A 26313-nucleotide genomic window follows, 5' to 3' on the forward strand; every position below is an offset into this window, starting at 1 on the left:
AACACTGAGACATCTCCCCAGACCCTATGGATGACTCTGAACTCTTGATCCCCCTGCTTCCACCTTCCAAGTGCTGGGATCATAGGCAAGCACCACTATACCTGATTTTGGGTCTTTTTCTTTCTTTAAATAAGAGCAAACTTTCTTAGGAGTTCCAGGTACTACACTGCAGAATGAATGACCCAGCCCTCCAGCCCCATATGGCTGCCACAGGAAGGCAAGTATGTGACACAAAACTTGTCTGACTCCCAAGTTGGATATGAAGCAGGAGGCTGGGGGAAAGATAGACGCAGCACAGCAACTGCTGTTGGGGGGCACCCTGGAGCCATCCTCAGTGGGGTTCAATGCTTCCTCAATGTGACCACCATCAGTGACAAACACAGCTCGGCAGGCATATGGTGCAGAGAGCCATAGGCAGGAAATAGGCTTGGGGCACGTCAACCCCTCAGATTCAGACTAGTGAGTCTAGTGCTTAGGCACCTGCCCAGAGAGCACGAACTTGGGTTCTTTTCCCAGCATGGGCTGGTGGTGCATGGCTGTAATCCCAACATGTGACGGTAGAGGCAGGAGGATTAGAAGTTAAAGACAATCCCTCAGCTACCTAGTGTGTTTCTGGATGTTCTGGATCCCAAGAGACCTTATCTCAGAAAACCAAAATACAGAAGCTTCAATAAAGGTCTTGAAAAAAACAAGACAGAGCGGCCACTGCTGTAACTGGGTCTATAAAATCCAGTTTGTTTTTCTAAAACCTAATCATTATGATAAAGGTTATTTGGAATATGGTTGATTCATAAAGCAACACGTTAAAAGATGGCAGTTACGATGACAGGGACCAGGGAAAGAAATGAGGGCAGGAGCAGCAGGGTAGGAAGGGAGAAAAAGGAAAGAGGGAGCTGGGAGATGAACAGTAGGGAAAGGACTTGCCTCATAAGTCTGACCATCCCCAGAACCCACCCAAAAAACTGCCAAGTGCAGCTAGAGACATGGCTCAGCAGTTACGAGCACTAGCTGGAGCTGGAGAGATGGCTCAGAGCTTGACTGCTCTTCCAGAGGTCCTGAGTTCAATTCCCAGCAACCACATGGTGGCTCACAGCCATCTGTAATGAGATCTGATGCCCTCTTCTAGTCTGCAGGTGTACACGCAGACAGAACACCGTATATAAAATAAATAAACCTCTAAAATACAAACAGTAAGTATGCACAGACATACATGCAGGCAAAACATTAACGTAATAGGCGTAAGATAAGTTTTAAAAAGTGGAGGATCCAGTAAACCCTGTGGTAGGAAGGCAGATACAGGAAAGACTTGAGGGACTGGCTAGCTACCCTGCTGTGGCAAGCTCCAGGGCAGTAGAGACCCTTATGAAACAAGTGATGATACCCAAGGCTGGCCCCTGGCCTCCACATTTACAAACATGCATGCACGTATGTGCAAACCTCCCATGCAGAGAGAGAAGCAATTGAGCGTCTGGCATAGTCAAGCACAGAGTATATGCTCAGTGCTCTCTGTAGCCACCAGGGAAGAGCCCTTCCCCCAGGGTCACATAGTATCTACCAAAAGCACTAGAGCCAGCCAGCCTCTGCCCCTCTCTATGGCCAGGATAGTGGGACAGCTTGGTTCCTGAACCCCCACCCAGGGTATGCTCAGGCTTGCCCTCCAGCCTCTGCACCTCCTTCTGCTCCAGTAGTATATAGGCAATGACCAATAGCCAGCCACTTACCCCAGGACCTTCATAGAAGGCACTTTGGGCCTCCACAGGGGCATCCAGGAGGTCATCACTGTCCAGCTGCAATGAGAACCACCCCCCAACCCAAGGTCAAACATAAACAGGGCAGGTCCAGACTCTAGAGCAGAAATCAGTTTGGGGTTGAGACAAGAGAAGAGGGGTATGGGAGGAAACATAGTAGCATCTGTTCCAAGAACAGGGCTGGACACAGGGTTTCCACCCAGGGCACTTCCTGTCAATGTCAAGTCCCCTGCCTGGCTTCTAAGACTCCACCCCTTGACGTGCCTGCCTTGAACTTGGGACTTTGGCCTCTTGGTCTGCACCCAAGCTGTGCTCCTGCCTGGAAACCATAGCCCTCTTGGTAGCACATCCTTGAGGGCGTTGTGGCAATGACGCACCTGCTCATGACACCTGTCCTGCACTTCTTTCCCTTCTCCCCAGCGTAATATGTAGTGGTGTGTTTGCTTTTTAGGGGACAGGAACTGCTGAGTCCTGGGGAATGTTGACACCTGAATTGAGCCTAACATAGATGACAGAGATCTACCTGCCTCCTCCAGAGTGCAGGAGGGATTTAAGGCATGCACCACCATGCCTGGCCTCCCTCCACCATATATACTGCACTCAGAGCTACCACCTCATTGTACTCTAGAGAGCTCAGCACTTGATGCCTCTCCTCGAAGAGGCATGGCTCACTTATCCCATTAGAGTGTACACCGGAGTTAGTGGCTCCTTCCTCCTTCAAGGCAGATACTTGTAGTCCAAGCTAGCCTCAAACATGCTAGCCATTAGAGGGGGAGGTAAACTCCTGGTCTCCTGAGTGCTGGGACTGCATGCCCCACCATGCCTCATTTTATGTGGTGCTGGGGACGGAACCGAAGAGCTCTTACTTAGCAGTTCCCAAGTATCCGTGTGACTCATGAAACTAGGTCATAAAAGGTACTGTGGCTTCCTCCTGGCTCTCTATCATAGGGTGCTTGTGACAAGGGAAATCAGCTACCATATCCTGAGTACATTTAAACAGTGAGAGAGGGGCCCACGGGAAAGGTACCTGGGCCTCCTGGCAGTGGCCACAAGAAGGGAGGTTAGAGTAAATATATAGTTGACTCTAGACCAGCACATAGAACGGTGGTTCTCAACCCTTCTGATGCTTCGACCCTTTAATACAGTTCAAGTTGTGATGACCGGCAACTATAAAATTATTCTGTTGCTACTTCATAATTGTAATTTTTCTACTGTTATGAACCACAATGTATTTTCTGATGGTCTTAACTGACTCCTGTTTAAAGGTCATTTAACCCCCAAAGGGGTCACAACCCACAGGTTGAGAACCATTGCCTTAGATGCTTGTAGCTCCTGTAATATACAGACTGCTGTGACCTCAGGGGAAGTCCCTGAGGCAGGACCACCCAGCTGACTCTTGACCCAGATTCCCAACAAGGCAAAAGTCTAACAACTAGGCACTAAGTCACCATGTGGGGGTAATCTCTCATACCACTGTAGAATACAAAGAGTTCCACACTGGTCCTCCAGACAGCCACATTTTCCAAGATTTCCTGGGACACAAATCAAATCTGGGTCCCCGAGAACTGCTGTCAGGTTCAGAATAAATCAATCAGTCATGTGTGATGGTGGGAAGGCAGGGCGGGCAGGTGGATCTCTGTGAGTTTAAGGCCAACCTGACCTACCTAGTAAGTTCTAGGTTAGCCAGGACTACAAAGAGAGAACCTGCCTCACAATAAAGAAATATACAAACAAATAAAAACAAAATCACCTAACCACGTCTAAAGCACTCCGTGCTGTCTCATAATAGTTCTGAATTTAGCCTCTCTCTCAATGTTACCCCTGCTAGATAGAGCACTGTGGTCATCTTTAATGCCGCCACCCCAGAGTGACCTCCTCTGACCACACCAGCTAAACGAGATCTTTCCTTTATTTTCTTTAAGACATAAATATATATCTTATATTTGGTGCTATCAGAGGCCAGAGGAGGGTTGGATCCCCTGGAACTGGGTCCTCTATAGAATCAGCCAGCACTCTGTTCTCTAAGACTGGGTTTCTCTGTGTAGCTTTGGCTGTCCTGAAACCCACTCTGTAGACCAGGCTGGCCTCAAACTCACAGATCACCTGGCTCTGACCCCTGAGTGTTGGGATTAAAGACGTGCCACCACCACCTGGCCTACAGCCAACATTCTTTACTGCTTCAGCCATCTCTCCAGCTTTAGGCTTTATCTCTCTCTCTCTCTCTCTCTCTCTCTCTCTCTCTCTCTGTCTCCTCTCTGTCTCTCTCTGTCTCTGTCTCTGTCTCTGTCTCTGTCTCTGTCTCTCTCTCTCTCTCTCTCTCTGTATGTGTTTGTGTACACACCTGCTATACACATGTGTATGCAGGTGCACATAGGAAGGAAGGAAGGAAGGCAGAGGAAGACAGTGTCTTGTCTTGGGGGTGAGAGAGACAAAATTAGATTGAGGTAGTTTAAGACCCAGCTGCCCCTTCACAGCGTGGCCCCTGGAGGTAATGGACGTAGGGGGTCACAGCACTGTTTCTGGAGTGCACAGAGCGAGACGGAGGGATATAAGGATCAGGTACCCTCCCACACAGAAGTCCTGACCAGGGATGGGGCAGCATTCTGACCCTCCTTCATCATGCCCAACACCCCTCACACCTTCACCACTCTGCCCCATTACCCTCAGACACAGCCCTGTCAACTCAACTGGGAGCTAAGAGAGGGGTCAGCAAGCTCCAGTGATCCTCCTGTCTCTACCCTCTCCCCAGAGAAACGAGGTTACAGTGCACATGACCATGCCGAGCTTCTGACATGCATGCTGGGGATTTGAACTCAGGTCTCCATGCTTACGCATGCTCTCCATACAGCGATCTCTCTAGCGCCTCTCATTATTTCTTTCTAGCCATTTTCTGTATGACTTTTAAAGAAAACCTTAACTAGTGAATAGTAAATGACATTCATTCATTCATTTGTTTATAGGCAGGGGCTTCCTATGTATCCCTGACCGTCCTGGAGCTCACTCTGTAGATAACTCACAGAGATCTGCCTGCCTTTGCCTCTTGGGTGCTGGGATTAATAGTCTACACTTGGCCTTTTATTTATTTGTTTTTAATCTAGTATGATATTTTAAGAAAATGTATATATTCAATACAGCATCATTTCCAAGTTAAAAATGTGCTGAGATCTTTTTGCTGCGGCCCCCTCTCCCACTCATCCCCCCTTTTAAATGGCTGGCTTAGTTCGTTAACCAGGAAGATGACAGAGCAAGGAGACGAGACTTAGGGGACCTGCACCTCCCTTCGGATCCTCCAGCCCCATGACCAAAGAAGGCCCCTCCATGCCTTTGGCACTTACCTTTTCGGATCCATGCAAGAAGTCATTGAGGGCCTGAGGGTCACTGCAAGAGAGAGGGAAAAGAGACCTTAAGGAGCTAGGCTGAGGAGTAGAGGGAAGGGAGGGGTGTGGGAGACGGGCGTGGGTGGGTGGGGGGAGCCCGTTACTCACCAAATCACGTCTAGTAAGCATCTCCCATCCTCATCATCCATTTCCACTAGATGGGGTGGGGGTGGGAAGAGGGTGGGGGAGACACAATTAGATTGAGGCAGTCTACAGCCCAGCTGCCCCTTCACGGGGTGGTGGAGGTAGTGTGGGGGGTGTCTGACCAACTGTCTCTGAAGTACACAGAGCTAGGTGGAGGGGTACAAGAACCACCTCCCAGGTACCCTCCCACACAGAAGTCCTGACCAGGGACGGGGTAGCATTCTTACCCTCTGTCCTCCTGCCCAACACCCCCCACGTCTGACAGTGATGATGAAGGGGGTATCAACTGAAATGAAAAGGTCTCTTACACTAAGTGCTGCAGAGAAGTCTAACTGAATAAACTATGGCACCCCCACTTTAAGGGTGAGGAGTTGGAGGCACCAACTTCCAGCGAGTGGGCTGTACATGCCCGAGTCCTAGGGAACACATGCGCTCCGGCCTCCAGGGTGCCATTCTACTTTGCGTTATACAGTCTAGTTCAGAGTCAAAACCCAAACTCGCTGGGTGTTAAGATGGCCTGCACCTTTGATCCCAGCACTTGGAGGATGTCTGTGAGTTCAAGATCAGCCAGGCCTGCATGGTGAAACCCCGTCTCAAAAACAAAATAACCTGAACTGTTCTCTCAGGGTCTGTAGCTCACACCAGACTCCCACCAGGCAGGCTTCCGCTTGAGTTCGCCAGCCATGCCCCTGAGCCTAAGCATGTCACGGCTCACTGTCCTGTTCTGACTACAGTCTGTGGCCCGTCGGGTGTGGTGGGGGCCTGTCCTGAGTATCAGTGGGATAGAGCAAGAGAGGGAGGGTGGAATGAGAGAGTAAGAGAAAGGGTCACCACACTCCTGGGTGAATCCTGAAGACCTACGCAGTGTGGGTCTCAGGCAAAGAAAGGTGACAGGCATGATGTATGGCGGAGGGGACTGAGGCAGCAGGAGCAGGGAGGGTCACAAGGCTGGACCAGAGAGGTGACAGTGTGGGGTTGGCCTCCACAGCTGAATGATGAGGATGCGGACGGCTAACGTTTGTCTGGAGCTGTCTGGCGCTCTCCACTGGCTAGCATTATCAGAGCCCATGACAAAGGTTAGCGTGGTCAGCCCCCGGGAAGGGGAAGAGGCTGCTTTTTACCCCTGCACCCCAAAAGGAACGGATGCTGTCTGCATTTTCCCATCTGCCTCCCACCATACAGAATTTCTGCCTGCCAATCAGCCACCCAGTCCCTCAGAGCATCTAACCACATCCTCTCAGCCCTAAAACATTCCTCCAAAGGGCCCTTCACATTCCACACTGTCCACCTTTTTTGAGACAGGGTCTCTCACTGGCCTGGAGCTCACCAATTAGGCTAGGTTAACCAGCGAGCTAACCCTAGGTATCTCATGGCCTCCACCTCCCCAGTGCTGGGATATCATGCCCTGCTCTTTATATGGGTTCTGGGAATCCAATTCATATTCTCACTCACAATCACTTTACCAACTGAGCTATCTCCTCAGTGCCCATCTGACATTCTAAGCCTCTGTCCTCCTCTCTCCCCTCTCCATCCTTCCAAATATCCGTCCTCCTATCCAACTCTCCTAGTTACAGATCCATTTGATCATCTAAGTGCCTCTCCGTTTCCACTCTTTTTAAATGCCTATGCACTCACTTTAGAAATGTCCAGGCAAACATACCCATTCATCTTTCCCTTCTTCCAGTGCCTCAATCCACTGGCCTCATGTTGGTCTTTCTCTTACAATACTGATACTGGATACAATGAGGACCACAGTTCTCCTTTACCAACTGAAATAGCTTCCTGGCCTTTCCTTTCTTTGTCATTACTGTGGTTGCTGCAGGCCTCCTAGGTGCTCTGTAACTGAGCCGCGCCCCCAGCCCCTCACTGGGCGATTCTAGGCAGGGGCTCTACCACTGAGCCACGCCCCCAGCCCCTCACTGGGCGATTCTAGGCAGGGCCTCCAGCACTGAGCCACGCCCCCAGCCCCTCACTGGGGGATTCTAGGCAGGGGCTCTACCACTGAGCTACTCTCACATTGTCTCATTATAGAATATAAAGGAAAAGGCGAAGCTTGAGGGTCATCCTTCCTACAGCTGTACGTGGGGATATAGGCTGGAGAGGAGGGACTGAAGAACACTGCTAAACCAGGTTCTGCAAGTCAGATGCCAGCGGGCCCCACAAGTACCCAGAGGAACAGCTGCACCTTCAAGAGTAAACTGGGGGTCTTCCCTGGTTACCTGTGCTATGAACGAATCATGAAGGGAAGGATGGGGTGGCCACTCCAGGTCTATGCAGGGCCCCGGGCTGGGGACTTTGACAATGTCCTTTGTGGGGCCAGCTGTGGAAAGAAAGGAGAGAAGCTGTGAGTGAAGAAGGTCATGAGCTGGCAGAAGACACACATGGAGGAACAGAGGTGAGAGGGAAGGAGGAAGGGAAGAATCTGGAAGAGAGTGATGACAGGAAAGAGAGGGAGGCCTGGAAAGATAAGGGAGCACATTTTTATAATCCTGACACTGGGGAGGCTGAGGCAGGAAGATGGAGAGTTATAGGTAAGCCTGGGCTACATAAGAACATTCTGTTTTAAAACATCTTAAGAAGAAGCAAATGACCACTGCTACTAAACTGAATTACAACTAAGAGCCATCATTAACTAGTTTACCTAACACAAAGACTAACCATGTAGCCCAGGCTGGGCTGAGACCCTCCTAACTCAGCTCCAGTGCCAGGATTACACTGTGTTCCACCAGGACAGCCCGGTTAGTAAGTTTTTAAAGTAGGAACAGAAAGAACGGGGAGGAGGAAAGATGGAAAACCACAAGTTCAAAGTCACACAAAGCAAACTTACAATATTAGAACAAGATCTATGGTGTGCATATGCATACATACACCACAGCACACTACACCAAATCACTTACTGATACTTCAGTTTATATAAAATATCCAATTCCGGTTCTGCACTATTATTCTTTGTTCTAGGAACAGAGCCCAGATAATTATGTTTGAAGTAAGGGATCACTTTACCTCTGAGCCACGCCCCCAGCCCCTCACTGGGGGATTCTAGGCAGGGGCTCAACCACTGAGCTATCACACCATCAGCCTTGTAGAACCTATTGTTTTTCTGGGTGGGTGGGTGGATGGTGATAGGAAATAAGGGAAGAACATGCCCTCACTATGTAGCCCTGGCTGGCCTGCAATTTATAAAGGCCTGCCTCTGCTTCCAAAGGATGGAGATTAAAGGTGTGTACCACAACTTCTGGCCCTATGGCCAGTTATTACTTGAAACAGGTGTGTCGTACTAAACAGCCACAACAGTCCCTGAAACATGGCGTCTGTGTCCTGGGGATAAAGAGTCTGGGTCCCACAGGCCTGTGGTCACAACTGCTCCATCAGTCGCTCAATGCAGGGCCTTGGTTTCTGGCAAAGGCACCTTATCGTGGATGTACTGTTATCCCTCACTGAGGTTACCAATGGAGCTCACCTCATACATTGACTCTCTCTGCCAGACACCCTACAGCCTCTGGGCTGACAGATCCTACTAGTATCCAAGGGACACTTCAAACAAGGAAATCATCAGAAAATAAAGTATCTGGCCACACAGACAGACAGCCACAGTGACCCACAGCTGCGATCCCATCTCCTGGAATGCAGAAGCAGGAGGACAGTGGGTTTGAGGCCAGCCTGGGCTACATAGCAGGACCCTGCCTCAAGAAACAAAATCACGGGGGTTGGGGATTTAGCTCAGTGGTAGAGCCCTTGCCTAGGAAGCACAAGGCCCTGGGTTCGGTCCCCAGCTCCGAAAAAAAAAAAAAAAGAAAAAAAAGAAACAAAATCACAGTGCTGAGATGGCGCAGTGGATAAAGCCTGGTGACCCAAGTTCAATCAAAGGGGACCCACATGCTAGAAGGAGAGAACCAACTCCCATAGGTTGTCCTGGGCCCTCAGTTTCTCTTTAGGGCTTCGGAACTGGAGCTAACATGGCAGGAGAGTGAAGATGACAGCTCTGGTTAAGTCGCCTTCGAGTCGCTCCCCACCCGACGATGGAGACACAGCAGCTGTCAAAGGCCCTGGAGCACAGGCCCTCTCCTCCTGAGTTCCAGGTATGCTGCCTACGACCGATGGCAGGGGTCTGCAAGGCTTTCACAAGCTCCCACGGTGGCTTCACTATCACTGTCCCTACACCCTGCTTCTGGTTTGGCCCCAGCACTGCAAACAACTGTCTCCAAATGGGTTCCCAGAGGGCAGTTAAGGGGAAGCACTGAGTTCTCTGTGAAAACAGCTTTTTATGTTGTTGTCTTTACACTTATGTAATTGGTGGAGGTGGAGTGTGTGCACACACTCGCCTACCACAGCATGTGTGGAGGTCAGAGGACAACATGGAGGAATCAGTTCTCTCCATCTATCATGCTGCTCCCACGCATTAAACCCAGTCGCTCAGACGTGGGGACAAGCACCTTTACTTGCTGAGTCATTCTGCCACCCTTGTCTTGTCTTGTGTGTGTGTGTATGTTTATATGTATATATCTTTGTGTACAAATGTATATATACTTAATTATATTTTATATATACATACATACACATATGTATAATATGTAATTTTAGAGACAGGGCTTCTCTGTGTAGCTCTGTGAGTCCTGGAACTCACTTTGTAGACCAGGATGGCCTCAAAGTCAGAGATCAGCCTGCCTCTGCCTCCCAGTGCTGGAATTAAAGGCATGGCCACCATGAGCTGGCTCATTTTCCTTTTTCTTTTTGTGAGTCAGGGTCTCATTTTTGTTGCCCTCGCCATCCTGACACTCACTGCACAGACCATGAGGCCCTTGAACTCACAGAACTGCCCCTGCCTCATGCGCCACCACGGGCCTCCAATTCCTGGCAGTCCTCTGCTTCAGTCTCCTAAGTGCTGTGAGTACAAAAGTGTGCCATCCCGCTATATTCCCCAGGTTGGCCTCACTTTCCCGAATTCCGGCCACCATCCTGCCTCACAGAGCAACACATGGCACGTTTAACTGTTGAACTTCCATTATTCTTGAATTTTCTTTGTGGTAGTCAGGTCTTTGTTTCACTTGAGACAGGGTCTCACTATGTAGCTCTGGCTATCCTAGAACTGACAGAGATCCACCTGCCTCTCCCTCACAAGTGCTGGGATTGAAGGCATGTGCCACCACACCTAGCTTTGCAGTAGTCATGTGAAGGAAGGAAGGAAGGAAGGAAGGAAGGAAGGAAGGAAGGAAGGAAGGAAGGAAGGAAGGAAGGAAGAGGTAGGGGACATGGAGGGAGGGAAGAAAGGGAGCTGGGGAAGAGAGCTCAGTTAGGAAAAGTGGGGTTTTGCAAGCATGAGGTCCTGAGTTTGATCACTAGCACCTATTCTACATAAAAGTCTGGGTGTGGTGTCATACATTTGTACCCTCAGCATGAGAGAGGCAGAGATAAAGGCTCTCTGGGGCTTGCTGGCCAGCTGGCTTCATGTGTTAGTGAGAAACTGTCTCAAGGAAGGGTTTTAGTATAGGTTGTTCTCTGGTCTCCAACCACACAGAAACCGAGAGGAAGCAAGAGAGAGACGAGATGGAGGGCAGGGAGATTGTTCCCCAGTGAGGGGTTGGAGGTGGAGGTGTGGCTCAGGGGTACCCAGAATCCCCCAATGAGATGAGGGCGTGGCTCAGTGGTAGAGCCCCTCCCTGCCCAGAATCTCCCAGTGAGGGGCTTGGGGGCGTGGCTCAATGGTACAGCACCTGACTAGCATGCACAGGGATCCTGGGATGATCTCCAGAGAAAATAAACAGCCAATAGCACACAAAAGGATGCCCAGCATGACTCATCATGGGGGAAATGCACTCAAAACCCCAAGGAAACAAAGCCCCACACCCCTCAGAGCAGCTACCATGAAGAAACTGGGAAGTAGCAAGTGTTGGCAGGGCTGTGGGAAACCGGAGCCCTTGCTCACTGCTGGAGGGAGTGCAACTCTGTTGGCTGCTGTGGTAGGGTTTGGCAGTTCCTCAGAACATTAAAAATAGCACTAGCAGTCAGCACAGTAACTCCACTTCTGGGTGTATGTGCAAAGAAATCAAAAGTCTTAAACAGGGATTGGCACACCAGAGCCCACCATAGCGTTTTCCACAATAGCTCACAAGAAGTTACTTGAGTGGTCATGAATGGACAGATAGAAAAATCAGCTGAGGGCTGGAGAGATGGCTCAGCGGTTAAGAGCACTGACTGCTCTTCCAGAGGTCATGAGTTCAATTCCCAGCAACCACATGGAGGCTCACAACCATCTGTAATGGGATCCGATGCCCTCTTCTGGTGTGAGATAGCTACAGTGTGCTCGTATAAACAAAATAAATAAAAGAAAAACCAGCTGTAGTGTATGTCTGTATGATGGAACATTCAGGAAGCTCTAACATGAGCACACAGATGAGTTTTCCTCAACCTGTGTGTGGGTCACAACCCCTTTGGCAAACTTCTAGCTCCAAAAATACTTACATTACTATTCATAGCAGTAGCACAATTACAGTTATGAAGTAGCAACGAAAATACTTTTATGGTTCAGAGGTCACCACAGCATGAGGAGCTGTATTAAAGGGGCATGGTAATAGGAAGGTTGAGAACCACTGTCACAGACAGATCCTGAGTTTGGAAAGCCGAAAAGAGGTGCAGGAGCTGGCATGGTGGCTCTTGCCTATAGTCTCAGCCCTTGGATGGCAGGGAGATCAAGAGTTCAAGCTCATCCTCAGATACATAGTGAGGTCAAGGCTCCCCTAGACTGCACAGGGCCTGCTTCAGAAATTAAAAAAAAAAAAAAAAAGCCGGCAAGAGGGCTCAGTGAATAAAGTCACCTACCACGAAACTGGGCAATCCCTCTACAAGTGCATACACAGAGATAAATCAGACTGAGGCTGGAGAGATGGCTCAGGGTCAAGAGCACTGACTGCTCTTCCAAATGACTATGGTTCAACTCCCAGCACCCATGCTGCAGCTGACAACCCTCTGTAACTCCAGGCTGGCCCCACTCCAGCCTTTCATGCATGTGGTGCGCAGACATACACACAGGCAAAACACTTACACACATAAAATGTAAAAATAAGATGAATAAAAATGTAATCATCCTCAACCCCCCCAAAAAAGGAAGACAAAACCCACAATAGGATCGGCTAGCCCACGTCTGATGGCCTCCCCTCTCACTGCTACAAGTGGGCTTCACCAGGGAAGGGGTGTCACCCGCTTCGTGTCTGAGATCCCTGAATCTGACGACGTGTGGTGGTAGAAAGAGGCTCAAGACAGTGAATAAATGAATCCACAGTGGACATTAAATAAACAAGTCCGTTCTTTTGTTCAAAGAGCAACCATTAAATGCCTCTTGTAAACAGAGAGCAGTAAAGCCGCCTGAGAAGTCAGTGGCTGTGGCAGGGAGGGGCACATGGCCAGCGGTTCTCAGCCAGGGACAGCCCTTCCCAGCTCAGCCCATCTGCTTGAAACCTTGAAAAAGCAGCTGAGCCGTACAATGTATGCAAAGCTATCAACCCCAAATAGCAGCACCCACTGAAAGACCTGCCATGGAATCCAGGCGCGTGAGCTGAGTGACACAGATGGAACCCAGAGCGCTGTGGCTCTGCCTCAGTCTCAGGACAGAGTGGACATGGGACAGTCACTGCCAATCCATGCTGGTGCTGCACCGGGGCAGCTGAACCTCTGACGCTGTAACTGCAGAGACCTGAGGCTCACTCATCCCTATACCTCTCTCTACTGAGGCTGACTGATATATATCTAGGGCCCACTCACTACTGCTGCTCTCTCTGTTAGTGACTGGGTCCTCTCCCAATCAAAGCTGACAGATACACCACTGAGCCCACATTGCCCAAGGGTGTCCTGGGCATCAGGCCTAGTCCGACCCCAGTCCTCACAAAGTGACAGTTACAAAGGAACAAAACTGAGTCATGCTTTCCAGTAAAAGAATAGTGACACATGGGGGTGAGGACACTGGGTCCTAACCACATTGTGGGGGCCAGAACTTGAACTCAGACCCCATGACTCTAAAGCCCTGATTCTTCCCCAGCAGGCCTGCCAACTGCAAGCAGTCTGGGAGGAGAACAGTAACAGGGTGTCCTTCCAGAAAGCCCTGAGGATCCCTCCTCCACCAGGAATGCAACTGAAGTTTTGCATTGTCATGGGGAGTTGCAGGGGAGCCAGCCTTCTAGCGGGATCGGAATTCAAAGGCTCCAGTAAACATAAAAAGTATGGCTACTGGTCATTTCCCGGAATGATGCTAGCGACCCTTATGTCTGCTACAAGGAGTACACGGAACACCACCACAGCTGCTGGAAGTTCACCTGGTGCTTCCCATCACCAGCACCCCAAGCACCTCCACTCCTCCTCACTTCCTCCTCCCTGGCTTTCTCACTCACACAAGCCTGCCTGCTGCTCCATGGCTGGCTCCAACAACAAAGACCTTTGTGAACTGCCATCCACACCTCATACCAGGGTCACACCTCTGTTGGGAAAGCACAGTAGCAGGCTTGGTTTAAAACAAACAAATGGATTGGTGTGGTGCACCTCCTGGCACTCTGGAGGCTGAGGCAGGAGAATTACTGGTTCAAGGAGGCCTTCATAAGTAGTGCCCAACCTCCTCCCCTCCAAAAAAGACAGACAGACAGAGAGACAGACCCACCCCTCGGGAGGGAAAACACACACACACACACACACACACACACACAGAGAGAGAGAGAGAGAGAGAGAGAGAGAGAGAGAGAGAGAGAGAGAGAACGAATACAGGAATACAGAATGGAAAAACTCAAAAGCACACTGGTCCCATGTGTACTCACTATGTGTATTTGTATTCTAGGTCACATGAGGCATAAGCTGGGGGCATACTATCTCCTTTATGATCACTCTTGGCTTCCCCTGAAGCTACAGCAGCCATGGCACCGTACAGTGCACACTAAAGTGTACATACAGGCTTGGTTTCCGTAAGACCGTGGGAGTCACAGAACAAGTTCTTCTAGTAAACAAGGAGCTCAGTTTCCAGCTTGAATGGAGTTGACTTGACTAGAGTTGTGACAGCTATTCTGTCACCGTGAAGTAAAGAATCTGAGGCTGGAAAACCCACCTGAAGGTATGTGGCAAGGAGAAAGACAGGTTCGGGGCTGGTGAGGTAGCTCTGGATGTGAAGGAGTTTCCCTGTCAACAAAGCCCTGAGAGCTGCCTTCTGGCTGCCACACTTGTACTGTGATATTTGACCTTGAATTCATGATCCTCCTGCCTCAACCTCTCTCAGGTTATGATTACAGGGATGCCTCTCCAAACCCAGCTATCCTTTGCTAATTACAGTCCCCATCTTTACCCTTCAGTTGAGTGTATACAGCTCAGGTTGTGCTTGGACATGATGGCATCTGCCTATAAAAAGAAGCCTCTTTTCTTAATTCATACAAAGAAGAGTCCATCAGAGATTGCCTAGAATCCCTGAATGTATGGCTCAGTGGTAGAGCCCCTGTCTAAGCTCCCCCAGTGAGGGGCTGGGGGCGTGGCTCAGTGGCAGAGCCCCTGCCTAGAATCCCCCAGGGAGGGGCAGGGGGCGTGGCTAAGTGGTAGAGTCCCTGCCTAGAATCCCCCAGTGAGGGGCTGGGGGCGTGGCTCAGTGGCAGAGCCCCTGCCTAGAATCCCCCAGTGAGGGGCTGGGGGCGTGGCTCAGTGGCAGAGCCCCTGCTTAACAAGGACAATTCCCTGGGTTTCATCCCTAGCTTAGCCAGTAAACAAGAAAGCCACAACCTGGAAACTGTCTATCACCTGTCTTAGCACCAAGCTCAGGCATGGGATGGGCACTGCTCTGACAATCAGGGAATGATGCATTTCTGCCACAGGAAGCAACATGGATGGACCTGACATAAACTGGCACCAAGAAAGCCAGACCAGAGTTGACACGGCCATTTGTAACAATCTCTAGAACTGGGGGAAAACCAAAGGTGTGCAAGTCTCAAGGCAGGAGATGGAAGACGACCATCGGGAGCCCTCAGGAATTCTAGAGTGATGCCGATGCTGAGTGAGCCTCTGGGATGCTCACTTACATAACAACGTTCACCAAGCCATTCTTCAAAAGGCTGTGTGTCTTACTGCTTAAACAGTGAACCAAGTATGGCTGGCTTTGAAAAACACCTTGTGGAGTCAAGCGTGGTGCTGTTGTAATCTAAACCAATCTACTTAGGAGGCCGAGGCAGAAGGATCACATAGTCAAAGCCAACTTGATCTATATAACAGGTTTGAAGCCTGAGCTCCATAGCAAGACACCGTCCTAAAAGGAGAAACCTATGTCCACGCAAAAATGTGTACACGTGTCTGCAGCACCTTGTTCATGGGAGTCGGAGATGGAAACAAATCATGAGCCAATCAGCAGATGGATCAGCCCCATGAAGGTCCATATAGAGTCACCATGCAGGACGGCCAGGACACAAGGTGGGACAGGCACCAGGAAACAGGAAGTCAAACAGAGGACAGACCCAAAGGCCAGCAGATCATGGCACTGGGATGAAGTGTTCTGGGTCCAGACACAGAAAGCAGGTTAGTGGCAGCCAGGAACCCTACTGATAGCAGGGTTGGGAGCTCACAGCCATGGGGTGTTTTGAGAGCAATAAAACTCTTAAAGCAACTGTGGTTGAAATTACACTTCTCTGCCAATGCCTGAAGGCAACTTTTATTTATTACTTTATATTGATGAAGAGGATAATGTGTACCACACGTGGAGGTCACAGGACACTGTGTGAGTCAGTTTTCTCTTCCAGTATATGGGTTCCAGGGATTAAGCACAGGTCATCAGGCTTGGTGACAAGTGTCTTCTTCTCACTCCCTGGTGAGCTCTGACCTCCACATGGGGACTCCATGCCTCTACACTTACACACTAAATAAATGCATTTTTGACCATTTTTTAAGGCGTGAAGAAGCCCTGGGGAGATGGTTCAACAGCCAACGTCTGATGAACTTATAGAATGCCCCATTTCACTTCTCAGCACTCACAGCCAGAGCTCACAACTGCCTGTAATTACAGCTCCAAAGGATAGAACATGACCTTTAACTACCCCAACACCCATGGTCATGTGCACCCTCCCACCACAGACACATATGTATACATATAAGTTAACGATTTGTTTAAATCTTTAAAACTGTGGATGAAGAGCTGATTATGGTGGAACATGCCTTTAATCCCAGCAGAGGCAGGCAGATCTCTGTGAGTTCCAGGACCTACAGAATGAGTGAGTCCAGGAAAGCCAGGGCTGCACAGGGACACTCAGTCTCAAACAAACAAACAGTGAAAGAGGCAGAAGAATGTGGACTGTGAATGGCTTTGTATATGTGAAGAGCATTGGGAGGGAAAGGCCGTGCCACTCCACACCCTAATTAACTACACGGGGGCCTGAGGCCTTACCAGAGACAGGGAAAGAAATTGAAGCATTTTCTGACTTTTGGTAAACACTAAAACAGCTGGATCAGCTTGGGTGGGGGTGCTTAACATTATTCAAATTTTGTAGTCACGTGAGCACACTAGGCAAAGCAAAGATGATTATTATCAATGCTTGTACTGAAGGAGCCAAAGCTGCCAATATAGTTAGGCACTGGCTCTACCACTGAGCCACGCCCCCAGCCTCTCACTGGGGAAATTCTAGGCAGGGGCTCTACCACTGAGCCACGCCCCCAGCCCCTCACTGGGGGACTCTAGGCAGGGAGGGGCTCTACCACTGAGCCACGCCCCCAGCCTCTCACTGGGGGATTCTAGACACCAAGGGGCTCTACCACTGAGCCCACCCCCAGCCTCTCACTGGGGGATTCTAGACACCAAGGGGCTCTACCACTGAGCCCGCCCCCAGCCTCTCACTGGGGGATTCTAGACACCAAGGGGCTCTACCACTGAGCCACTCCCCCAGCCTCTCACTAGGGGATTCTAGGCACCAAGGGGCTCTACCACTGAGCCACGCCCCCAGCCCCTCACTGGGGGAATTCTAGGCAGGGGCTCTACCACTGAGCCACACCCCCAGCCCCTCACTGGGGGATTCTAGGCAGGGGCTCTACCACTGAGCCATGCCCCCAGCCCCTCACTGGGGGATTCTAGGCAGGGGCTCTACCACTGAACCACGCCCCCGGCCCCTCCTTGGGCTCATGACCTGGGCTCTAAGTTCTTGCACTGTTCCTCATACCCAAACCTCCAATGTCAAGCAATCTCATGTGAGCATGTAATTAATATATGAATTGATGCTCCACAGAAGGCAGCCAGCATGCAGGGAAGCAAGGTACTGTTTTCATGTCCTAGAAAAGCACCAGTACCTGTGGCAAAGAAAACATTGCTGCCTTACCTCATGGCATGTATTAGTCTGGTTCTTGTTACCATAATGAAATACCCGAGGCAAGTCACTTTAGAGAAAAAAATGGTAGATTGATTTAGCTCAGAGCAGTGTTGAAGCTGTAAGGCTAAAGAACATGGTTCTGGAGAGGGTTGTGCACACTAGGCAAACAAACACTCTAACAATTGAGCTACTTCCTCCCAGCACCCCCACCCCCATCAAAGTCAGAGTTTCATGTAACTCTAGCTGATCTTGAACTCTGAGCTTCCAGCCTTTTCCAAAGTGCTGAGATTACAGGCACGTGCCACCAAGCCAAGTTTCTGTTTCCTTATGCAACTACAGCACAAGCTGCAGGAGAGGCTCATGTCCCAGCCCTGATCTCGGCTAATCACCTCTAAACAGCTGGGTTTAGCCTCCATCCTCCTAATTCTATTATCTTAAGACTCGGCAGTGAAACTCCCAGATGGGTTCCTACGGGTCAGACCTCGGCTTGGCCCAGTCCTGGTTTTTGAGTGTTTCATTCTGGCGACTTCTGGGTCATACTGTCAACTTTAATTAGCGCCACAAAAAGGAGTCAGAGGGGGAAGGATCAGTCTAAAGAGAAGACATGAGGGAGGGGGAGGCCATGTGGGCAGAAAGAAAAAAGTTGCACAAGGTCTCTTATAAGCGGAATCTCGATTTAAGCATTTCTTTGTGAAATGAAGCAGAGTTTGGGGATGAGGAGGGGTAAAGGAAGACGTAAGGACGCTTAGTCAACGCCGCTGTGGGACTCACTGTTTTGTACAGTTAATTTAAGAAGTCATTATGAAGCTAGATGGATCAGCAGTTAGAGCACTGGCTGCTCTTCCAGAAAACCTGTGTTTGATTCCCAACACCCATACGGTGGCTCAACTACCAGGAACTCCCCTTCTAGGGTATCTGATGTCCTATTCTGACCTCCACGGCCACCAGGCATCCGCACGGTGCTTACACATATGTGTGGGTAAAACACTTACACGTAAAATGAAAATTAAGTAAATCTTTTTAACAAAACCATTTAAAAAAAATAACACAAGGTCCGTAACAGTGTTCACAAAGAAATTAAAGAACGGGGTTGGGGATTTAGCTCAGTGGTAGAGCACTTGCCTAGGAAGTGCAAGGCCCTGGGTTCGGTCCCCAGCTCCGGAAAAAAAGAACCAAAAAAAAAAAAAAAAAAAAAAAAAGAAAGAAAAAGAAAGAAATCGAAGAACAACGGCTAGTAGGATTACAGTGGGTTAATTAATTAATTAATTGGTGAATTGCAGCACTTGCCACAGAAGCCTGACCCCCGGACTGCAGGGTGGAAGGTAACAATGGACTACATAAAGTGACACACATACCCATGCACGTAAACACACAACAGCTGTGATGCTGGGAATTGAACTTGGGGACTTATGCATGCTAGGCAGTCACTCTAGACCCCAGACCACATAGTTTTGGTATGATGTAATGAACAGGCAGTTAGCCCATGTATCTGCCTCTCCAAACCTATGTCACCACATCTAGTCAGGACAAAACATTAGATATTCTTACTGGGTCCATTCTACTCAGGTGCCATGGGGTGCTCCTTAAAGTCACCAGTCATCAAATATGGACATGATAAGAAAGAAAGATGGTAGACAGGTAACTAAATGTAAGGAGTGTCCTAAATAACTCAATCCATGAATAAGAAAAAAACACATGCGAGGCAGATATGGTGGCTGAGGTCTGAGCCTTGAATGGCTAAGCAGGAGGATGGTGAAGAGTTCAAGGTCAGCCTGGGATATACAGGGAGAACCTTTCTCTGAAGACCAAAGGCTGTGGCTATTACTCAGTGGTAGAGCCCCTGCCTAGAAAACCCCAGTGAGAGGCTGGGGGCGTGACTCAGTGGCATAGGGCTTGCCCAGCACATTCAGGGACCTGAGTCTCATCTCAAGTACAGAAAAAAGCAAAAGCAACAGACCCCTCAGTCTACAGAACCAAACGAGAAAGAACTCTGTTGCCATCAGGCTCTGACTGTCTGCTTCCCTGGACAGTTGTTCTCTGAGGGCTCAGGTGCCCCCTACACCACAACTCTGGGATGGAAGCCACAGTCCTACCGTAGCACAACCCTGTTGTGTCCCATCCTCTGCCACCTCGTCCTCCTACACAACACACAGGAAGAAGCCAGGTTGGCTCACGTCTGTCAGCCAGCACCCTTCCTTGATTCCTAACCTCAGTGTAAACCTCAGGTTCTTACACAGCAGCCAATTCTAAATGGTCTGCCTGGTCCCTTCTCTTCCACCCCCCCCCCCCCCCCAGCCATACTGGCTTGTTCAGTTTTCCTCCCATGTGCAGGGCCAGAGTCTATCTCAGGACGTTTGCACGTGACTGCTCCTACTTCCTCCAATGCTTAGCCCTTCCTCCTCTTTCCCAGCTGTCACCAGGTCAGCATCTAGACTGGCAAGCCTTCTTCATGACATATGCTCCTTGCAGTGGTTATTCCTGATTGTCAACCTGACTACATCTGGAATAAACTAAAATCCAGAATTGGAGGGCTCACCTGTGATCTTGAGGCTGGAAGACACAAGTTTCTGATTTGGATGGTCACATGGAGATCTTGAGGCATAGTGGCTATAAAAAGTTTAGGCCCAGGCAAGGTAGTGCCTGCCTTTAAATCCCAGGAGACTAAGGCAAGGAAATCTCTGAGTTCAAGGTCAGAACATTCAAGTCCCAGATCCAGGCGTGAGGGCACACACCTTTAATCTGGGCCACACCTTTTGCTGGAGACCTACATAAGGACATTGGAAGAAGGAAGACTCATTCTTCTTCACTTGCTTGTACCTACTGCCAGCACATCTGTTGGAACCTACTTCTACAGAAGACCAGCTGAAACAACTAGACTGAGCAACAACTAGATTCCTAGTCTTCCTGTCCACAGCTGCCCATTATTGGGTGAGTTGGACTATAGACTGTTAATCATCATAATAAATTCCCTCAATATAAAAAGATATCCCATCTGTTCTGTGACTCTATAGAGAACCCTGATCAGTATACCCTTCCCCCTCCTAATATGCTTTTCTCCAAAAAGGGTGGATAACATGTCATAAATATGATTTCTCTGAGCTCCTGCCTGTCTCCCTTGGGAGGAACTCTGGGCCAGTATTCTTCTGGGCACTTTGTGTGAACAGTAACTGGATGATGGAGGGCTATGCTGTGATGGTTTGCACGTGTTTGGCCCTGGGAGGGGCACTATGAGAAGGTGTGGCCTGGTTGGAGGAAGTGTGTCACTGTGGCGTGGGCTTGGAGACCACCCTCCTAGCTGCCTGAAGATGCTCAGTCTGCTCCTGACTTCCTTCGGGTGAAGATGTAGAACTCAGCTCCTCCTGCACAATGCCTGCCTGGATGCTGCCATGCTCCCGTCTTGATGATGATGATGGACTGAACCTCTGACCCTGGAAGCCAGCTCCAATTAGATGTTGTCCTTTATAAAACTTAACATTGGTCATGGTGACTGTTCACAGCAATAAAACCCTAACTAAGACATATGCCCAGTGCGGTCACAGCTGGTGCTGAACATAAGGGGCACCTGATCCAAAATGACCAGAACCAGGGCATGGGACATTCACAGGAGGTTGTCAGTATTGCACCCTGCTACTCAGACAGGAGGCCCAGGGTACCCACAGGATGGGTCACGTCCAGGGTGGCCACTAGGGTTTTCATAGACACACAGTCTGTCTGGGAAGACAGAAGTGCCAGGTTTCCGTCCAGAGTCACCAAAGGTGAAGGTGGGTCAGCAGAACCAGCCAGGGCCACCAGGGAACAGAAGAACAGTTGAAAGACCCAAGCAACTAGGTCCACACAGAGACAGTGTATATCCACAGGAATCTGTTGGGATGGCAGCTCCTCGAATGTCCTCTCTTGCTGGCCCTCGAGAATAGCTCAGGATGACATACAGATTCCACCAGGGCTTTCCCACCAGCCAACACCAGACTGGGGAAATCCCAGTGTTTAGTAGGTGGAGGGAGGGTCAGAAGTTCAGGGTCATCATCCACGACAGAGCAAGCTTCAGGCCAGCCCAGAATACCTGTGACTCTTAACCTCAACAAAACAAAGTGAGTTGGAAAGTGTGGAGACATACCCACTATGGGTCAATACCAGGGAGCAGGGACTCCACGCCTACCACTCACCCAATGAGATCTCATGTGTCATCACGCACAGGGCAGGGCCCCAGGGATCTGGAAGGGGGTATCTTGCCCACAGGCAACAGGGAACACAGTGGGACTGCCATGCTCATTCACAAAGAAGGTTCAAGAATGTACAGTGAGAACCAAGCATGGACCAGGCGGGCAGATACTCCTGATGTTAATTTCACTTTCTGGAATAAGGGGGAGATGTGGACCCTAAAATACATTCCAGAACATTCCCAACAGCATAAAACCCATATGCCCTCCAACAGGAGAAGGCATGAGTAACCGAGAGGTCAGCAAGTTGAGCTCCCATTCACGGCCAGTGGGAATATAAGCTGGTCAGCCGTGGGAAGTCATCTGGAGGTTGGCTGTTAAGGGAATTGTGAGCTGGCCTCTGTCCATTCTTACATGAACAGCAGAGATGAAAGCACATGCTCATGGAAGAACCCAGACATACTCATAGAACTCAAAGGAGAATCAACTCAAACCTCTACCAACCATGAGTGGGTAACCAGCCACTCACCCACAGAAAGGAGGTCTGATAAATGTTACGACACGGAGACGACCGACAGACCAGAATGATTACTGAGCCTGTCATCCAGCTACTCAGGAGGCTGGGGGGTGGGGGGGATCTTAAAATCAAGGCCTGCCTGCGACACAGTGAATTCGAGTCAGCCTGACTAACATAGTAAGATGTCAAAAATAAAAAGACTTTTTAAAAGTGAGGAGCTTTGGACACAGCTCAATAGCAGGGTACTCACCTACTATGATTCCCCAGAGGGCTGGGGGCGTGGCTCAGTGGCAGAGCCCCTGCCTACCATACAGAAGGCCCTGGTTTTACTCCCCAGTTAAATGGGAAACCCCTAAACATTGTGAGGGTGTGCTACCATTCAAGATGTGGCATAGGTTACTATAGGCAGCAAGGGCGTGCACACTTTTCAGGGGTCAGTGTGGATACAGAATGGAGAGGTGGGCAGCTAAGGGACATGAGTGTCTTCCTGGGGAAATGAAAATTATTCTAAAATTTCTTTCTCAGGGTGAAAAGGGCTCCGCTAATGTGGGGACTGTATGCTTGAATGGGTGGGTTGTAGATATGCAAATGCATCTCAATTAAACTCTGTCACAGGGAGCAATCATGCAGAACTACTGTGTCACTGCGAGAGTGCATAGCTCTGACTGAATTTACTTTTGCTAAACTTTCTCTATTACATTTCTTGACTTATTTTGTGTTGTGGAGAATTGGGTGCAGTGATCAGAGGACAACTTGCAGGACCAGGTTCTCTCTTTCCACTCTGTGGATCTCTAAGAGCAGGAATCAGGCCGTGAGTCTTGGTGGCAGGCCCGCCAAGCCAACTCGCCAGCTCTGAAGTTATTTTTCACCATTAAAAAAAAGAAGAAAAGAAAAGGAGGAAGGAAGGAGGAAAGCAAGGAAGCAGACAGGCACAGAGAGATGGCTTCGCAGTTAAGGGCATATTCCGATGGACAGAATTTCAGTTTCAGCACCCACTCCAGCTCCACTGGCATCCAGTGCCTCTGGCCTCTGTAGGCGACCACACTCATGGCTCCCACACTCATGGCGCACGTGCACGCACACACACTTTTAAAATGCTATTAAACAACATGGAAAATAACCAATGCATCTGGCCACACCAAACTATGATTTATGCTATTTTTAAAGACTAAAAACGGAGGTGATGACACTTGGAAGGCTGAGACAGGAGGGTTGCAATGAGTTTGGTAGGAGCCTGGATTACAGAATGAATACAGATCAGTCTGGGCCATATAAAACCACATATATTTAATATTTTAAATAATAATAAATTTGAGAAAAAACCCCACAAGAACAAAAATGGAGGTGAACTTCTCTAAGCCTGCCCTGGGTTACAGCAGGCTCTCCCAGGTTAGTTTTTCCTCATCCCCCTTTGCAGAACAAGCACCCTTTTCTTCCTTGAAACCATTTCTTCAGTCAGCCAAAAGTCAAAAATATGCTAAGTCTACATTTCTCCAGATCTTCTGCCTCTGCCTCTGCATGGGTTCCCCAGCCTCTCTGCCTAATTCTCACAGGAATGTAGATAGAAGCTGAGTCCCCTCTGAGTGGCTTAGAGTTATCTCAGGGCTCCAGTCAACATCACAGGAAATGTAATGTCCTCCCGTGGCCCACAAGGCTCCATGAGAACACCAATTTGGACACTCACCATGGCACCCTGCAGCCTCCTTGCTGACATGCAAATAGGCCAGCCTTTAATTGCCACAGGACCTTTGCACTGGCTGTTTTCCCCCAAAACCACACAACTTACCCCTTTACCATCTTCAGGTTTGGGATCACATGCCACCTCTTCTCTGAGATCATCTCTGACCTCACTCTCTACCTTTCATTCTTCTTATGTTGAATGCTCACCGTCTAATCTACTAAATACCTGACTGACCTTTTTTGTTAATTGTCTGTATCCAGACGCCTGGGAAATACTTTCTGAACCCGGGGTTAACTGTATAGCTCTTCAGACTGCACACAGCAGAACTCTAGAGTGGGGCTTTCCCACCTCAGGGCACTGCAGGTGCATAAAGTGATGACCACGATTTGTTTTTTCTGTTTGTGTGGCTTTGTCTTTTGAGACAGGGTCTCTCTCTATAGCCCCAGCTAGCCTGGAACTCGAAGAGATCCACTTGCCTTTGCTTCCTGAGTGCTGGGATGAAAGGCACATTCCTCTATGCCTAGACTAATTCTTTAAACTTTTAATTCCAGCCAGCGCTCGGGTGGCAGAGGCAGGTAGATCTGAGTTTGAAGCTAGCCTGGTCTACAGAGTGAGTTCTAGGACAACCAAGGCTATGCAGGGAAACCCTGCCTCAAAAAACCAAACCAAACCAAACCAACCAACCAAAGAAACAAACAAAGTTAGTCAGACAGACAGACCTACAGGGCTAGCCTTGAGTTTGCTTTATGTAGGAGAAGATGACCGAGCTCCAGCACGAGTACACTGTTTTATGTGGTGTTGAGGTCAAACCCAGGGATTCCAGAACACTAGGCAAGTTCTCCACCAAATGGGCCACAGTCGAGCCTATAAACAGACTGCTAGTTCCCCAGAACTGAAAGGGAAGCTGGGAGAACACCTCAGACTGAAGACCCCCGAAGGAGACAAAGTCCATGAGAAGCAATGTGTGGTGTGTGCCACAGCCTGCAGCCCTCATGACCCAGGACAGCTGGCGCACATAGCAGGCATGGAGATGCAGTCAAGAGGAGGGAGATTCCAAAGTTACCCTGGCCCACATGAGACCCTGTCTCAAAAACATCCTAAAGCTGGGTGGTGCTGGTGCATGCTTTTAATCCCAACACCCGGGAGGCCAGCGTGGTCTACAGAGCTAGTGCCAGGACAGCCAGGGCTACACAGAGAAACCCCATCTTGAACTGCATCCCTACCCACAAAAAAACCACACCCAAAATCAAGAAGGGATTGGTTTTCTGTCAATGAGCCACAGTTTACAGCTAACCTGGTAATCGCCTGTTGGAGATATTTTTTTCTACTTTTCTAGAAATACACAATCATTTTAACACGCACATGTCAGCTAGCTCAGCTGTGGGACCACACACCCTGAGTTTACTCTGCCCTACACCTGCTTTCTGTGCAAACTGGAGCGAATGGCCTTCCCTTCTCTGCGTTCAGTTTCTATGTCCGTCATACAAATACCTTCTGAGGAAGGTTCTGGACACTTCAATAGTCTCCAGGGACTGGGGATATGGTTTAGTGGATAAGATACTTGCCATGTATGCCTGAGAATCTGAGGTCTAGCTCAGTACCAATCTGATGGAAGGGGAGTTGCGTAACCAACTCCCACAAGTCCTCTGACCTTCATACTCATGCATGCACACAGGCACGCACACACACACACACACACACACACACGTCGCCAGGCATGGTAGCGTATACCTTTAACGCAAGCCCTGAGGAGGAAGAGGCAAGCAGATCTCTGTGAGTTCAAAGCCAGCCTGGTTTATAGAGTGAGTTCTAGGTCAGACAGGGAAACATAGAGAGACCCTGCCTCAAAAAAACAAAAACAAAGCAAAACATATAAATGTAAATAAACAAAAAATCTTAAATAAATATAGCTGAGAGCAGTTGAGTAAGACACCGGAGGTTGCCCTCTGACCTTTACACACAGGAGGGCAGTGCCAGAATGCCAATCCTAATGCCAGCCTGGCCGCTTTCTGACTACTCCTCAAGGCAGCTCCTGTCACACTCCCTGCCTCAGGGCCTTTGGTATTACCAGTCTCTGTGCACAACTCCCTTCCTGTTTAAATATACAGGGCATGCTTCCTCATTTCCTTGAACATCTTTGCTCAAACACGATCTTCCCAGTTTCCACTTCCATAATAGAAACACACCCACAAAAGTTAAACAACATTATTCCTGAAAACCCAACACAGAAAAGAGCCCGACTCTCCTCCACTAAGAACCAGGGAATCACACAACCCATCCCATGGGACTATTCAGCCAGAAAATGATCTGTGGCTAGCACACCTGGACCTCAACCATATGACACTGTATCAAAGACTGCCAGTTACATTGTGTTATTTATCTGAAGTACA

General features: G+C 49.3%; 1 protein-coding gene and 1 long non-coding RNA gene across 8 annotated transcripts in view; one reads left to right on the forward strand and one right to left on the reverse strand.

The window, feature by feature from the left end:
* The window catches only part of Bicra (BRD4 interacting chromatin remodeling complex associated protein), a 73759-nt gene that overhangs the window by 19324 nt on the left and 28122 nt on the right, over nt 1–26313 (reverse strand). For 2 of the 7 annotated variants that reach the window (XM_087652229.1, XM_087652217.1), the window contains exons 2-5: nt 7489–7589; nt 5234–5279; nt 5084–5126; nt 1722–1787 (exon numbers count right to left, since the gene is read on the reverse strand). In XM_087652229.1, the coding sequence (XP_087508355.1) occupies nt 1722–1787; nt 5084–5126; nt 5234–5274 (150 nt within the window). In that variant the 5' untranslated portion in view covers nt 5275–5279; nt 7489–7589. 7 annotated transcript variants of the gene reach the window in all.
* LOC148007259 (uncharacterized) lies at nt 14244–20615 on the forward strand. The gene is made up of 3 exons (XR_015649803.1): nt 14244–14354; nt 15100–15793; nt 19979–20615. It is a non-coding gene; the product is annotated as an uncharacterized LOC148007259 (long non-coding RNA).

This window comes from Rattus norvegicus, chromosome 1 (genome assembly GCF_021556685.1).
Source record: "Rattus norvegicus strain SHRSP/BbbUtx chromosome 1, alternate assembly SHRSP_T2T, whole genome shotgun sequence".
In the NCBI taxonomy this organism is placed as follows: domain Eukaryota; kingdom Metazoa; phylum Chordata; class Mammalia; order Rodentia; family Muridae; genus Rattus; species Rattus norvegicus.